At 40.4% G+C, this 17,667-nt stretch overlaps 1 protein-coding gene across 7 annotated transcripts in view; it reads left to right on the plus strand.

The window, feature by feature from the left end:
• Positions 1–17,667, plus strand: part of LOC115367445 (sodium bicarbonate cotransporter 3-like) — a 63,102-nt gene that overhangs the window by 39,501 nt on the left and 5,934 nt on the right. For all 7 annotated transcript variants that reach the window (XM_030063201.1, XM_030063202.1, XM_030063204.1 and 4 more), the window contains 14 exons: positions 644–731; positions 1,148–1,294; positions 2,876–2,982; positions 6,451–6,625; positions 8,031–8,164; positions 8,875–9,120; positions 10,038–10,143; positions 10,527–10,688; positions 11,878–11,991; positions 12,818–12,979; positions 14,487–14,738; positions 15,623–15,691; positions 15,968–16,141; positions 16,857–16,997. In XM_030063201.1, the coding sequence (XP_029919061.1) occupies positions 644–731; positions 1,148–1,294; positions 2,876–2,982; positions 6,451–6,625; positions 8,031–8,164; positions 8,875–9,120; positions 10,038–10,143; positions 10,527–10,688; positions 11,878–11,991; positions 12,818–12,979; positions 14,487–14,738; positions 15,623–15,691; positions 15,968–16,141; positions 16,857–16,997 (2,077 nt within the window). The remainder of the gene's footprint in view (positions 1–643; positions 732–1,147; positions 1,295–2,875; positions 2,983–6,450; positions 6,626–8,030; positions 8,165–8,874; positions 9,121–10,037; positions 10,144–10,526; positions 10,689–11,877; positions 11,992–12,817; positions 12,980–14,486; positions 14,739–15,622; positions 15,692–15,967; positions 16,142–16,856; positions 16,998–17,667) is intronic.

Raw genomic sequence — 17,667 nt, forward strand, 5'->3', positions numbered from 1 at the left:
ATCACTAAATCACGCCACATCTACATTAGGTGACCAGTGAATAGTGCTTTCTCTGATAATTATTGATCATTTTTCTATATGATGATTTATTGACACCATGGCCAGATGTCATTCATGGTCACGTTTTATAGATTAATGCGTTGTCCTTTTTATATGCCAGTTGGGCTGCTGTATGAAGAGAGATTTTTACATCACATCCTAGTTGTTGATAATCAGCTGTCATATTTTTAAGGATGGGGTCCTGAACATTTTCTTGGATAATGACTGAACTGCAGAATGCATTTTTATTTTCTTCACATATTCCTGCAGTCATTATGGTGAGTCTATCCGGTGTTTCAACTCGGTGGATTCCCTCATTCATTTTCTCCATATAATCACAGGCTCCTTTCAGTGCTTAAATTTTTCATTAGTGCTTCCCTCTGCACTGTGTGCTATTGTAAAACCTTGGTTTATTCCATTTTAATAAATTCTGTGTACTGGAGGAGGTGTTGGCAAGTTGCCCATGCCACTCTGTAATATAACACTTAGGGCTTAAACACCTTTGAGCAAAGTAGTTACTGCTGTAAGGCAGACTTTATAGAGCAGATTAGTATCACACTTAGTGTTATTTATGATGTATTACATGATCTCATCTCCTCCAAAGGTTCCTGTTCCTGCTGTTGGGTCCTCATGGCAAAGGACCTCAGTACCATGAGATTGGCAGATCCATGGCCACACTCATGACAGACGAGGTGAGAAAACAGCAGGTGTATGGTTATGTTTTTCTCTGTTTTCTGTTGATAAAAGATGCATCCTGGTATGGTAGTCCTTAAACTGTTGCATCACCCTCTGTTGAAGGGGCAGTTGTCTTGTTCCAGTAATTTCAGTTCAAACGCATGCGAGGCCAGGAAAAAGTATTTGCATCCACGTGTGGAGAAACTTTGTCTCCTCACTCCAAACACAAGTTCAACCTTCGTGAACTTTGACATGTACCCTGCTATGCCCGTATTTGTTACAGCAATGGGTTTTTTCCGGATGAATTAAACATAATGTGACTTCCGCTTTAAACGTTAAGCGGAAGTCACATGATGTGGAATCTACCCTCCCTATGAGCATGTGATGAGTGCAGAAACATATAACTTTAGATAATATTCATTATACCCTTTAGATTTTCCATGATGTGGCATATAAGGCCAAAGATCGAACGGATCTACTCTCAGGAATAGATGAATTCCTGGATCAGGTGACTGTCCTGCCACCTGGAGAGTGGGACCCCACGATCCGAATTGAGCCCCCCAAGAATGTCCCATCTCAGGTGAGGGTCTTTCTCTGTCATAAACTGTTATGTGTTCTCTAAACGAATAAGTACAGTACATTTAACAAATTGTGGTGGAATTGTAACTAAACTTTATTTTTATTATTGATTGAGTATGCATTTTTTTCATTAATCTGTTGAATATTTATTCAACTAATTAATTACTGATTGTTTCAGCACTAGAATTAAGGTTAGCCTACAACTACAACATTAAAGTTAATCAGTGACACAATTCTCATGATTATGGCATGATCTTCTCCAGACTGGGGTGTGTATGTGTGAATGTATGTCTGTCTCCAGCTGCTCTAGCAAACTACTGGGCCTAAAAATCAGCCTAAAAATTACGACTATACGATGAAGAACCTCCTCTGGTTGCAGTGATTCACAGCCTTTGAAAAACATTTGCTCTCGCTACTTCTGCTCTCTCTCTTCATTCACTGTCTCTTGACCTTTGCTGCTCTTTCTCTCTCTCTCTTTCTCACTGTGTACAGTTGGGTCTCTATACACCGGGCTCTCTCTTCAATCACTGTCTAGTTTGCTCTGCCACCGCTGTTCTCTCCCCCTCTCTCTCTGCATTGCATAATACAGGGCCTACCACCACCCTAATATTCTTTTTATCCGGTTGTGACCTTGTTCACCCCAATCATGGGTGAAAAAATCCAGTTGTGGTTTTTGGGTGACTACTGACAAAAAAGTTAACAGAACACGGAGCAGACATACAGGAAAAAAAGAAGGGTCAGAGGCTGATGAATCTGTCAACAAGTGGGGGTTAAAATAGGTTAAATAGCCTGATGCTTCACGACTGTAAAAAATGCTGTGTAAAATAGTTGTTGTGTTTGTGTGTGTGTGTGTGTGAGTGTGAGTGTGTGAGAGACAGAGAGGGAGGGAGAGAGAGAGAGAGAGAGAGAGAGAGAGAGAGAGAGAGAGAGAGAGAGAGAGAGAGAGAGAGAGAGAGAGAGAGAGAGAGAGAGAGAGAGAGAGAGAGAGAGACAGACAGAGACAGACAGACAGACAGACAGACAGACAGACAGACAGACAGACAGACAGACAGACAGACAGACAGACCTTAGTAATTTAAAATTTTACTATTTTAATTTAAAGTAATCAGTAATTTAAAATTTTACTATTTTAATTATGAAACATGGTTTCTGTTGAAAGCCATTTGAAGAGTCAGAAATGCCTCACGAGCCGTAGGTTCCTGACCACTACTATGTTTGTAATAAACGAAACACATACAGAGAGAAAAGGTAGTTTTAGGGTATATTTTCTGTACTGTACTTGATTATATTTGAATCATGCAGTAATTTATTTTGTAATTTGAAAAGCATTTGACCATACAATTGTTTGCCAAATATCTGCCAAGTTGGGGTCAGCACATAGGGTAGCCAACTGTCCAGAAAAGGGAGATATTCCTACTGGAGATCTGCACTCTGCTGAGTGCACTCATCTAGTTTACAGCTGTAACCAAGTAGCAGTTTTCCATGACACCTCATGCCAGTATAAAAACACTGACAGTGCCACCTGATGGAGATAGAACATCATGACAGCAGTGTGATGAAGTAAATGTCCTCTGACCTGCAGATGAAGAGGAAGAGGCCGTCCCAGCCCAACGGCACTGCGTCTCCAGCGGGGGAGCTGGAGAAGGAGGAGGACCATCATGGAGGGCCTGAGCTGCAGAGGACTGGCAGGTGAGCAGAACCAGCTCCCCTGGAGAAAGTATGACTTGACAGTAGGGCTGATCAATATGAAAAAAAATAATAATAATAATAAAAATCAAATGGAGGTTAATTTAATAGATGCTGTGATATGATTCATGGTTTCAGTAGTAATGATAACTTTTGTATCATAATTTGGATTTTCACAGACAAACCTCTTAAAATGATGATGATGATATCTATCCATTTATTTATTTATTGTATTTGTTTATTGTATTGTAAATTGTAGGCCAAGGCATCTCTGTAGCACCACAATACTTTTACAACTGTGTTTTGTCACACATTTGACCTTGCCATCAGTGTGTGAATGTGTGTGTGAATGGGTGAATGTGAGGCAAAACATTGTAAAGCGCTTTGAGTGGTCAGTAGACTAGAAAAGCGCTATAGAAATGCAATCCAATCCAATCCAAAAAATTGCAGCTCCTGTGATTTGGATATTGCACTTGGCCATATTGTAATTTCATGTTGTTAATTATCTTAAATAATGGCTTTGTCAGCATTTAGTTGGGCCACTCAAGTGTCTCCTGTTATCAAAAAGCAGCAGGCTACATACCCTTGACAGATTGTTATTTTGAATATAATCTACCAATAGATTCATATTTATGAAAATCAATAAAATGGAATATTTCATATGGTCAAAATCGTATAATGAATTCAGAGTCTAGTCGAATGTATCACCATAGCGTTCTTCCCGTTTAGGACACTAATTTCAACACCGCTACCACTGTTTGAACCACGAATGCTGATATTTATAGATAGTCACGCTGAGCTCTTGAGCCTTGGCCACACTGCAAGTACAATGTGTTTATGTGAGACCTGGGACAGGAACAGACGCACACAAACTGCGCACACATAAATTTCAGGCTGGGGGCACTGCATTATTTACAGATTCACTCTCCTTTTCACCACTGCTATAAAAGGAACATGCTGGCAGAACGCTGAGGGGGGACATGGGAGTAGAAGTGCAAGGAGCTTTTGTAAGGAAAGCTAAGCCTTAACAGGCACAGGAACTGTTCAAAAGACAGAGGGGAATGTGGTGGAAGGCTAAAGAGGTTGTTCCATTAGAGTGAGGAAAAAGAAAGCGAGAAAATGGAAGACTGCACAGCAGAACAATTGGACAGGTGTCAGAGAAAATAGTGGAAGATGTATCAGGTGAGAAATGGATTCAGAAAAATAGCATCCCGCAGAGACTAGGGGAAGAGAGGCAGAAATAGAGAGAAAAAAGTGGGGAGGCAACAGAGCCGTATGTGTATGAAGATAAAATCACTGTGTCAATAAATTGGATTGTGTTTGGGAGCTGAGAGTTCAAGCTAGGTTTGAGGTTGAGTGAAGAGGACACACACGTTCGCAAGCCCTCACACCTATACATACATACAAACATATACACACCAGACATTCCTGTTAGCTACAGCCACACACCAATGGGATTCTTCTACACGCACACACACACACACACACACACACACACACACGCACACAAACGCAGGCTGTGCACAAGGCATGTGTGGGAGTCGAAGATACAGGGTGTAAATAGATTAGTTGGAATCTGGGTTAGTGTACAGGCCTGAGCAGAGGCCTGTCTCACATGTCGAGATTAGTGGGTTAGCGATCTAATTTTGGGCTTAACCATGTGGGTCTTTCTCATGGCAGTGGCTCACTTTCAAGCTGAGTCCATCGCCATGGTAACTTGGGCTGTACAACACCAGGTTATGTTTGGGCTACCAGATCCACACATAAAAGGTTCCCCAAAAATCTCACCAATTAACCATTAACCATTATCCATGAATAAAAACTTTGTATCCAAATGCATAAGACAATAAAAAGGATGATACAGAGGCATAATGTTGAATCAGCACCAGAACTCATTTGCTTTTCATGGTAATTTATGTCATTAGAGATATAATAAATGGCCATTTGCTCACTTGGGTCATTACAGAAGGCTCCAAATTACTGGTGGCTGACATTAGGTCACTGCAATTATCAATAATGAATGAATAAAAATTTACTGTTGCATGTTAAGTGTGCAGAAATTCTCTTAGAGGATTCCTGAGAGTGATTGGTGCAATAGATTGTACTGTTACTCAATCACCACAGCATGAAGTAGACTTTGAACAATTTTTTTTTCTTTTTTCACAGCCTCAATGAAAATCATGCATACCGTGCTTTAATGGGGCAGTAATAAGCATATTTACATAGGCATTTACCCTGTCTGCAACCAAAATGGCAGCGCTCATGTTCAGGTTGTGGTTGGCAATTGGTGGAGCTGTAGTTGTTTCATAAACTGTGCAGCCTTTCACCAGAGCACATCGCGAACTGATCTGTGTGTGTCACCAGCAACAAACTCAGGGTATTCAAGAACCCTTAAATTGGACTAAATTATGTTGCATTAGACAGACTTTTCTTGTAGATTAGTCATGGGAAATGAAAACCTTGTGAGCTTTTGCTCACAAGGTTCACAAGCATTTTAAAAGCTATAGAATGACATGTTTGCATTATTTGGCCTTACTTGACATTGCGCATCCTACAATGTGACTATTGCACACGGGTCACAATTGTTACCTTCTCCTCACAGTTATTCATCGCCTATTTCCTTTTTCTTTTTCTGCTTTTTTAGTATGTTATGTTTTGTTGAGTGCTTATATTCTATTTCCTCTCCACTGCTGAAACCTATTAATTTTTGGTGCTGCAACTACCCAATTTCTTCACATGGATCAATGGTTTCATTTTATCTTAAATATGGTACACTGGGACTGTTCATTTTTTTACATGCAGTTGTTTATTTGTTACAAACACTACCTTTTTCATGGGAGCACTCTAATAGCTAGATAGCAAAATTATAGGTTGGCAAAGAGAGTTCATAACTATGGTAAGCCACTGGGTCAAATGCCGTCACACTTGTCAGCACAGCCACTTATTATTTCTTAACATGGTGTAAAAATATGGGTTGAGGCATCACTTTTGCCCGTGTCATCATGTCTTCAAGCACTTCCATTATTTGTCAGCATGAAAAATAATAGTGTTTTTTTTTTTTTAAACATGCTCTTAAATATGCGTAGCTGCTTACACCTGTTCTGTCTTATTCTCCTTGTACATGCTACTTTTGGGTCACAATTAGAAAGCACAACGTCTCTGTCATTACTACACCAGTGATAACTCAATTCAAGTCAAGTCAAGTTTATCTCTATGGCACTAAAACAAAGAAACCTTTTCTTACAATCCCCATGCTGATGAAAGACAGAAACAGAGGAAGGATTACATTAAATGCATCTAAGACACTGCAAATGTATGTAGTAAATATATTACCTCTGAGTTGACTGAGTCTAACCATGAGTGTCCTCATTCACACTTTGATGTTAGTATATTTTTTTGACATTTCACTGTCATTGTGAACTCTGCATATATTTGTTTTGACCATGAAACCCTCTCTCTCTCCCCTCTCAGGATATTTGGTGGTCTGATCCTGGATATCAAACGGAAGGCCCCGTTCTACTGGAGCGACATCCGGGACTCCTTCAGTCTGCAATGCCTGGCCTCCATCCTCTTCCTGTACTGCGCCTGCATGTCCCCTGTCATCACCTTTGGAGGCCTGCTCGGCGAGGCCACAAAAGGCAACATAGTGAGTGGGACTGACTGTGCAACTGTGTCGGCTGTGTGTTACTGTGTGAATCAAACCCCTAACTTGTTGCAGCGCAAGTGCCATGCTCTACCGTACACAAGACTACACAAGACCTGATACTGTTTGTCTATCATGTGTGAGTGCATGAGCTCTTTTTGTGTGTGGCAAAGGTATGTAAACATTTTTTCAGAGTACTATTAGGGCAATTGTTAACCATTAACAATTGCCCTAAAAATAATAGTTTTACGCACCAGGTTCTTATGGTCATGAAAAACCTGCAAAGGTTAGTACAATTTCAATACAATTCCCAGGCTCAGTAATGGATATAGAATCACTGTGCCGGCACTTTGGGATTTCCATGTGTCAGGTATCAGTTTAAGTGAGTCTGGTGAAGACAGCTCAAAATAATCTATTTTATCACTGCAAACAAATACTTCACAAAAATTGCAAATTGTGCTGCTTTAGCCTGGCTTCATTATAATTGAGAAAGACATATTGGTAAATGTCTGTTACCCATTTGATCAAGTCAGGATTATATGCTTTTGAAATATAGTCTGACTTTCACAACACATATAGTGTTGAAACACCTTTCTTTTGGTTGTTAAAATTAAGCTAAAATGTATGGAGAACTCATTGAAAACTCATTGAAAGCCTTTGCTAAAAAAGTATATGAACCCTGTACCTAACCTTTAGGTGTTTCCTTTCAGCCACGATGTGCAGCAGCATCCCTCTTGGCCTGTCATCAGGATTACATTTACTCAGGTTTCTGTTGACTCAGAAAAACGTTTGTCTTAATCTCTTGCCGTCATATGTTACGCAGCAGGTCACTTGGTGCATCAAGTAGAATCACTGTAAGCTTTGAACCCAGTCACTCTTACTATATTATTTTGCCCTCATCTGTGGGTCATATCTTGCACAGTGAGCTCTCTATTCACTGATCCACAGTTGGATGCAGTGATTACTCAACCTCCCGTGCAATAATCTTGTTACACTGTGAACTGTTATATATATATATAGTCTCCCCCTCTCTCTCTATCTCGCTCTTTCTGTAACCCAGATGGCTTTTTTAGTGCGGCGACTGTTGGTATAGGTAGTCTGTGCGCTGGTGTATGTGATTAGTCTGAGTAAACTCAGTAGGCGACAGTCGCCAGTCGCACAGAGATATGACTCCTGACAAGTTGACCTGGTGGAAAAATTAGAGCAGTTTATCTAGTCGCTCCCATGCAGGCCAGAATGTCTGTGTAATCAAGACTCTCTGTGTTTGGTCGGTCTCCTCTTTTCCTCCTTGCCTCTTTTCTCCTTTGGTCTCTCCTTCTCTAGCCTCCTCTTTGTGGTTTTAGCTCCACCATCCCCCCATTCACCCTTTCTCAGTCCCTCACTCCCTCCCTCTCCTCTCTGCCTACAGAGTGCCATAGAGTCTCTATTTGGGGCGTCGCTGACAGGAGTGTCATACTCCCTGTTCTCAGGGCAGCCCCTCACTATTCTCGGCAGCACAGGGCCTGTTTTAGTCTTTGAGAAGATCCTCTTCAAGTTCTGCAAGTGAGTTTTTCTTTGCTTTGTGGTCCCCTCAGTTCCGCAAGGGCACTACTGCCGTCTCGCCCACAAGCTACTACTATAAATATGCATTATGCAGTGTGTGGTAGTTTTCACCATTCATAAAATAACAAGGATTATTCAGTAGATTGTTTGCACATCACACACATGTAGAAGTGGGCTGGAAGGACTGGAACTTTTTATAAACTGATTTATCATCTAGTCTGCAAACTGTCCAAAATATTGACAAATGCTCATGGGAAGTCAGCAGAGCCCAAAGTGATGTCTTCAGATTTCTTCCTTAGTCTGAGCAGCAGCTAAAAAAAAACAAAACAAAAAAAAACAAAGTATTACTTTTATGATATGAGTGGAGGAAAGTAAGCAAATGTTAAGATCTATGGGATTTTAGGGAAGCTGAAATTAGCAAATGTTTACTTGATAAATGACCATTAATCAGTTGTCAAAAAATAAGAGTATGACTAAATAGTATACAGTGTATAGATCTACACCACAAGACAATAAATAAATTGGCTTCTTTCATTGTATCAATAATCTTTTATCAGTTGGACCCTTAGTGTGTGTGTGTGTGTGTGTGTGTGTGTGTGTGTGTGTGTGTGTGTGTGTGTGTGTGTGTGTGTGTGTGAGAATCCATGTGCAGGTACATGTGTATTCCTCCCTCCATAGCCCCCCGTCTCATCCTTTTCTGTCCTCCTCAGTGACTACGGTCTGTCCTACCTGTCGCTGCGGACCAGCATCGGCCTGTGGACGGCCTTTCTGTGCCTCGTCTTGGTGGCGACGGACGCCAGCTCCCTGGTCTGCTACATCACCCGATTCACAGAGGAGGCCTTCGCCGCCCTCATCTGTATCATCTTCATTTACGAGGCTCTGGAGAAGCTGTTTCACCTGGGAGAACACTACCCCGTCAACACGCACAACAACTTGGACAACCTCACCTTGTACTCGTGAGTCCTGAGATTCCAGTTACATTTACAGTTTAGTTTTTTTTTTTTTTGAGTCAATGCTTTAATCTTGTGCGATTTGAAATATGTACAGAAGTGTAATCAGATTAAATCCCTGTATCACCAACAAGCAGCCCACATCCCTGCGACCATAGAATGTTTACTGTACGTAGACTGAATTGAATCAGCACTCACCATAACATGTAGGAAAAGCATGGATGACACATTAGTGTGGTTTGTAATTTTGTGATTGTGTGTATTGAATAATATATATATTTTTTTTAACATTTAACTGCAACAGAAACCCCAAATCTTTGACTGTGTTTAGCTATAAGTGACTTAAGTTGGTGGAGCTGGTGGTGTGTTTTTCTGTTAATAAAATCAGCAGTAGTGCAGCCACAGTGGAGCTTAATGGGACAAAGTGTGCTCTCCCTTTACTGTGTTCGATTTCTCCCTGCATGTTTGTTTAGTTTTGCTGCAAATCATGGAGTCTATAAAGAAACCCTTCTTGATTTATTTTTAGGGGCTGACATCGAAACCTGACAGCTAACATTTCTGTTTTGGGTTGCTGAATGTTCCCCCTCCTCCGTATCAAGCGTGGCTGTGCTGAGAACATTTCCCAGTGACATCACTAAATTTATTTCTGGCTAGTTTGCAGAATAATAAAAATATGATATCAAACAAGAAAACGACACCAGAAACACAACGTAAATTACCAGTCCAAGTTTTTAAATAGTGTCAGTGTGTGTAAGGCAGGATTTGACCTTTAAGTAAGATCAAATACCAAATTTCACACAGCTGATACCAGTATTTTATTCTGCAGGCTGTATGTTGTGAAGTAATATTGAATCAAAGCTAATTGATTTTCTACATCGGAATAGGTTCCACATTTTGAATACCATCTGTTCTCTCGTCCCCAGGTGTCAATGCTCTCCTCCAGTTAATGCTACAGATGAGCTCCTACAGAAGTGGAACCAGACAGGACACACACCAGACTCCATACCCTGGAGCAGCCTCAATGTGTCGGTGAGGCAAACACACACTGACCTCCAGTATAAAAGGCTGTGCAGTGTGAACACAGCCTGAGTGCCACCATACATTAGACAGACAATAATTTGAATGCAGCACTACTAACATAACAGGCCAATATCCCACATATTCAGTCACTTTCACCTTCAGACTCAGCGGCACATCACACTGATTCACTGAAATGTATGAACACTTTCTATTAACACACCAACAGTATTGCCACTGCTATAGCTACAACATGGCTACTATAAAAACCTAACAGTAACAATACTATTAATGAAACAGATTACCAAAAAAAATCCCTATTCCTCATCCTGTTCTGTGCTTTCACTGTGATTTACATTAGCCCTCTAGTTGACACAAATCTCCTTTTTCCTTAGATGTGTAAACTGATGCATGGGGAGTTTGTGGGTTCAGCCTGTGGACACCACGGGCCCTACATCCCAGATGTCCTCTTCTGGTCCATCATCCTCTTCTTCACCACCTTCTTCCTCTCCTCCTTCCTAAAGCAGTTCAAAACAGAGAGATACTTTCCCACCAAGGTGAGGTGTTTGCTAGATGCAGTGTGTGTGTGTGTGTGTGTGTGTTTAGATCCCTATTGTTTTTGTTCTTGCTATTCTTTCTCTCTGTCTATCTTTTTCCTTTTCTTTTCTCCGCTACAAGTGCAGCAATAACTGTACACTTAGAAACAGCAAACTTGGTAGGTGGGTTGCAAACTCCACCCATTACTCAAGCACATAAAATGAGTCGTTGACCTCAAGGGGGTGCCATAATAATCAAGTTTACATTTTCACAATTATCTTTAATTGCTTGGTCTAGAGTTAAAATTCTTTCATCATTTTAATTCCTCAAATAATCTGCATCTCTACTGGTCTTTTGCTCTAAAATATCAAATTTAGTGACCCTTTCTCAATTTTCTGCTGGGCCAGTCATCCCAAAACTTTAACAGCATAATCTATGGACTTTGCTAATCTTAAATTGTTAAATCACAGACTTCAGAATTCATAAACTCTTCAATAAGCATCAAAGCTCCTTAAGTCCTCATGCTGTTTGGGTCCCACCTATTGCCATTTGCAGTTGTTTTTTGTTTTTTGTTTTTTGTTTTTTTGTCTCCCCATTCTATTAGTTTTTGTGGATTCCTGATCACACCTCTTTTGTGTGTTTGCATGTCTTTTATGTGTCTTTAGCACTATTAAAACCACAAATGTTGTTACTGAACAGCATTCAGTGATGCATCATTTTTCAAACAGCAGCTATTACATTGCTGATAATTATAAAAAAATTACCGTATATATTAATAAAGTGGTTTTTTTTTTCGTGTGCTGAGATCTGCATTAGTGTCTCTCTTTCTCGTCTCTGTGTAAGTGTGTGTGATGCCTCAGTCATTAGTATGCAGAAGCAGTCGTGTTCATAAACACAAGCTCTTCCCACATCCTCCCACACAGCGTCAGCCTGTTATTTGCTGCTGAATGTAGGCAGGTGTTGGCATTGTTTGAACTGTAAAGCCTTTAGTGTTGTTACAAATGTAATTATTACTGTGGTTGATCCTCCCCGTGGCCAATAGTAAAACACTGTGGTTGTACAGGTGCAGGTTGTAAGTGTGTCTGTGTGTCACAGGATGAATTTTAAACAGGTTTGGAGAGGAAAATAGCATGCATGCTCAGACAAATCTCTAGACACATAAATCTACATGTTTTCTTCTTTTTTCTTTTGTCTGTGTATATTGTGTAGGTGCGCTCCACCATCAGCGACTTTGCTGTGTTTATCACCATCATGATCATGGTGCTCGTGGACTATCTGATGGGCATCCCATCTCCTAAACTCAACGTCCCTGACCGCTTCGAGGTAGGTTGTTGAAATGACAATGGATCAACAGTTTAACATTTTTGGAATAAACAATACCTGTTGGGACATTGGACAAGTGTTGAACATCAAGTTTCTCACAATGCATATATGACATTTGATATTGTATATAACATTTGGCTAGATGCTAAAAGATGACTGGATTCCCCAAATGTTTCCTGTTAAGTGAGAGAAGTGAAATGTGACTCCCCTTTTTCCCTGCTGTGAAGAAATGACCAACATTAAGAAAATGGCAGTCCAACAAAGTAATTTATTTCGAAAAAGTTGAGTACAAGCTTCCAAGGTCCATGAGGACAAGCATGGAGAATTAGTTTATCACTATTACTGTGAAGATAAGTGTCATCAGACTAGAAAATATCCAAACTAAAAAAAGGCTACCTACCTACCTACCAGCTAAAAATTTGGGACTGCCAGTAAACCTGTTTCTGTACCACTATTCCCTCAGTGTTGGTAAACTTATTTCACATATCACAGCACCAGGCTTAGTTACATTAACAACACGAAGACAGTGTTTTTGTTACTATGAAGCATATAAGCCAGTATGAAGGCTTGCCAGCACAGTTTTTGTTCGGGAGCCAGGAAGGAGAGAGAGCCCAGTCGAATGCTGGTAGTTGGCCCTAAATAGCTGTCAAACTAGGACCCACCTACACGCAGTCACATACACCAGCCAACAGTACACCGCCTGCTGCTCATCATACATCCATACTTGGGACAGGAACAGGACATAAGAAAAAAAACACAACACAGTATTCCACCCGCCTTATGTACCAAATATATCACGTCAGTCATCAGTCCTCTCTTCCTGTAGCCAACCTCAAAGAACCGCGGCTGGCTGATCGACCCACTAGGAGAAAACCCCTGGTGGACACTGCTGGTGTCGGCACTTCCTGCCCTGCTCTGTACCATCCTCATCTTCATGGACCAACAGATCACTGCTGTCATCATCAACCGCAAGGAGCACAAACTCAAGGTCAGAGCCACCTCTATAGTGGGAACCGCTGATGGCCTTTCTTCTCCAAATCACTTTCGCTTTTTTTATACCTAATTGTTTGTTTGTTTTTTTTTTTCCTCCAATCTGTTACAGTGAAGGTAGCCCAGCCTGGCTTAACCTCCATAATGCTGCCATTGTTTTCGCAACTGTTTTATACCTTCATTTATATCCAGTGGCCCAAACTTGGGATGTACAGTACGTAAAGACAATAATGGCAACAGGGTAGCCTTTTTCCCCTGATGGTACTTAATGGTATAATTCAGTCAAGCTTTGGGAGATAAACTTGAGAGAGACAAGCTGTCTTCCGCATCGACGAAATCAGATCAATATGAGCATCATAACAACAGGACACTGAGGAAGGACATATTCCTAAACCTAATATTACTATGAGCTGTGACAATATTAAAGTTAGTGTGATGGACAATCTCGCTAGCTCTTCCTGCTTTTATTGTTTTTTAACAAAGCCATTTTTCTTGTCTCCTTGTGATGCTAAGGGGGAGAGAAGAGCAGCAACAACAAATGAACGGGCCTGTGAAATACCCTCAATATCCAAAAATAGAAAGCGGCAGCTGGTCTTTTAAAGCTTAGACTCTTCTTATTTATTATCCAGTGGGGAATGAGTTGAGCGTGACCGGTTAGTGTTCTCCAAATACAAAAGGTATTTTATGTCGTCACTGAAACGAATAATTACCTGTCTTATTCAGATGTGCTGTAACGCCATAGACTGGAAGCAGCCAAGATGCTTATCTTGTGTGGCCTGAATTGGTGTTTAAATTGTGATTGTTGAAAACAATTGATAGCCAACTAAAAAATGCCACAGGAGCAGAAAGGACATCCCGGCAAAAAAGTTTTAACCTGACAGTTGCATTACATTCCTCTACTGTAAGAGAAGAATTTGCCAGTAGGAGGAAAACAAAGGAACACTAAATTTATACTCATATGCTGTTGTGTCCCAGTTTGCAGATTCTGCTCCACAGTCGCTGTCACCTTTATCATTGCTAACATCTTGTTCTCATTCACCTCTCCTCTGTAGCTGTAGTTTCACAGCTCTGTTATTCCTCTAAACCTTGCTTTGTGTCTCTCCTCTCTTTAAGACTGTCTAACCCTCTATAGCTTTCTCACCTTTCCTCAGTCCTCTCTGTCTCTATTCCCTGTCCTTAACAGTTGTGGATGAGTCTCATTTTTCTTTGCTATTCCTGTCCTGCTCTGTTCTTCATCTCGTTTTGTCAAACTTTGACTAACACCTCTGTCAGCCTTTTCTCACATTCATATGCCTCGTGGTGCTGTTATTTTAGTAGGTTCCAGCCACTAAAAATACATTTGCATTTGCAATTCAGAATTCAAAACGTGGATGGGTGAAAACAGATTATGCTCCTGTATCTTTTTTTTTTTTTTTTTTTCCAGTACTTACTCCTTGGGGACAAAAACTCCTTGGCTGTCACCTCCTACTCACTTCCTTTCCTTTGTGTGCATGTATATTTTACAGAAAGGCTGTGGCTATCACCTGGACCTGCTGATAGTGGCAATAATGCTGGGTGTGTGTTCGATCATGGGCCTGCCCTGGTTCGTGGCTGCCACTGTCCTCTCCATCTCCCACGTTAACAGTCTGAAGGTGGAGTCCGGCTGCTCCGCCCCAGGAGAACAGCCCAAGTTCCTGGGCATCCGGGAGCAGCGAGTCACCGGGTTCATGATCTTTGTCCTCATGGGTTGTTCTGTTTTTATGACCTCGGTGCTCAAGGTGAGAGGGGAAACCATAAGAACAAAAGGGGGAAATAGAAATTATTGTTTTATTTCCCAGCTTTTCTTTGCACTGTTTAGTTGTTTGCTTATAGTGTTGGTTAGCCTGGGATTTAAAGGAACAATACACCCAAAACAAAATTAAGAAACCAAACCAAAAAAAAAAACAAAAAACTGTTTTCCCACTTACCCCTTATACAATATATCCATCTAAAAAAGGTTTCTGAATGATTTGACGAGATTTCCAACCTGCTGCAATCTTCCCTCTCTCTTTGTGGCACAGTGAAGTGGCACTGGATGGATATTCATTTGTGGAGCTCTAAATTCAAGATACAATTTGCCTGTGTTGTTTGGCAGGAAATAGTTCCCTATGAAACCCGGCACCCCAGAAGGCTTTGGTTATGTCGGATGTCTCTGTCATTGTTTTTCAGAAAGAGCTGCTGCTGCTGCTGTTGAGTTTTTCACCTGTAAATTCCAAAAAAAAAAAAAAAAAAAAAAAAAAAACAGCCATCCAGCCACGTTGTATGGGGGTGCAGAGAGACAGGGAAGCTCACTCAATAATTATCTGGATAGACTTTTGTATTTTGAGTGAAATGTCTCTTTAAGCTTTTTCTGCTGTGGTACACATTGTAAAGTCTGCCTAATAAACCGGTCAGCTAAATGTGTATTAGGTAATTGTAATATCAAAACTGCCAAGCACTGATATCATGGCAAAGAATGGTTCTCTGTTTGTCTTATTATCTATGTCTGAGCTGCTGGCATAATTAGATCTACTTCATAGCCGATATGCGTATCATTTGCCATTTTTTTATTTTTTATTTTAAGTTGAGTGATTTCTATTATCAGTTGTGTTATACTTGACTGTCACCCTTCTGTTCTCCACAGTTCATTCCCATGCCAGTCCTGTATGGAGTCTTCCTCTACATGGGCGTCTCGTCACTAAAAGGCATTCAAGTAAGACTCTGATCTGTTGGCCTTTGAAGATAACGTCACACACTTTTATCCTGGACAGCCAGGCAGTCATGGGCTGGTAATAATGATGAGCTTGTCCCTTGTAATTCCAAACCTTTGATGATAATGCGGGCTCTTTGAAACCTTTTAAGTGCGTTTCCTCTCTCTTGAATACATAATGAATTTCTCTCTTCTTTATCGCTCCTCTCCTGTCCCATCTTTTTCATGTGCACCTCACCATCGTTCTCACTGATCTATCCGCTTTCCTTTTGTCTTTAGTTCTTTGACCGTATCAAGCTATTTGGCATGCCCGCCAAGCACCAGCCTGATCTGATTTACCTGCGCTACGTGCCGCTGTGGAAGGTCCACGTCTTCACGCTGGTGCAGCTCACCTGTCTGGTGCTGCTGTGGGTCATCAAGGCCTCTGCAGCAGCCGTCGTGTTCCCCATGATGGTAAAACTCACCTCCTGTCACACATTTTTGTCAGTTCACGAAGGCATGTGTAGAAACGTCTACTTAGGATGTGAAAGAGAGACAGATATCTAGATATGCACAACCTCACACTCTCAGGATGCTGGTGTTAATTGTCTCACACCATGTTTGTGTCATTTTCACAATAATAGAATTAAATAAAACTTTTTCTAAAATGTATAATTAATATTCAGCATAGTCTTTGTTGACCAAATTAAGAAGAATGTTTTTTCTAATGTAGTCATGAGGCATAATTCATATTCATCATAGCCTTTGTTGGCTATATTAAGCAAAAATGCTTGTCAGACCATTAGAACAAAACGAGGAAAACAGAAAGCATTACTCTGTTTCCCAACTTTTCTTTGCACTCTTAACAATTTTTACAGTTGTCATTATGACACTAATCAATACATACACAGGATGTTTGTATAGAGCCAGACTGTATTGTTTTAAATGGGTATTCATTTATATATAAATACTAAATAAATCATTTGAATTTTATCAAAGGGGAAGAGTCAAAGTGAAAAATAAAGTGAAACATAATTAGTCACAAATACCATGAAAAGTTTCAAAAGATTTCCTGTATCTAATACACCCTTTTTCCATTTTATACTGTGTCTGTATTTCATAGTTGATTTTATTTTTTTCTATGTTAACTCAGTGATGACAGATGCCTCTCAAATCTTTCTTATCTCAGGTTCTGGCGCTGGTCTTCGTCCGAAAGCTTCTCGACTTCTTCTTCACCAAGAGAGAGCTGAGCTGGCTGGACGACTTGATGCCTGAGAGCAAGAAGAAGAAAGAGGATGACAAGAAGAAAAAGACAGAGCGTGAGAAACGGGTAAAGCTGATAATGGCTCTAATCATGGTCATGGGTTCTTCTTGAGTTCTGCATCAGTCTTTCAGTGTAGGAAAATTACTGTGACTCATCTGTGAGGGCAAGTGGGAAGATAAGAAAGGGTATTTTTAATTGTTTCAAACAAAACTGACTGTAGGAGACTTTACATGCTGTTTTTATTGCAGTGAATTAAAGTTAACTTTAACAATGGACTGAAATGAAACTGTCTGAACTCAGTCTTTGTCTTAGGAACAGATATAAGCAGGCAAAGTTTCCTTAATGTCTGAATGTTTCACAGGTAATCACTTAGGTTTTGTACGCATAACGTGCGTACAAAATATTAAAGTATTAAAATACTAGAGTATCTGCTGCACTGCATTCTACACAAACTAGAGTCTGAACAGTCTTAATTTTAACATGTTCTTGAAGACTTTGACTTGAAGCAGAAAACTAAGCTTTTAGGATCTGTCTTAATCCAACATAATTAGATTAATAAGATTAATAACATAATAAGATTTTACTTCATTAAAGCTTCATTTTACTTCATTAAAGCTGTTACACCCTCTTGCAGAATGTAAAACTCATTCTGTCAGCATGTTAATGAACACAGCTCCGGTTACACTTGTCACTTGTCAGTAAGACTTATCTGATCAGGTTAGGATGGAGGTGAGCG

Source organism: Myripristis murdjan, chromosome 11, assembly GCF_902150065.1.
Source record: "Myripristis murdjan chromosome 11, fMyrMur1.1, whole genome shotgun sequence".
Classification (NCBI taxonomy): Eukaryota; Metazoa; Chordata; class Actinopteri; order Holocentriformes; family Holocentridae; genus Myripristis; species Myripristis murdjan.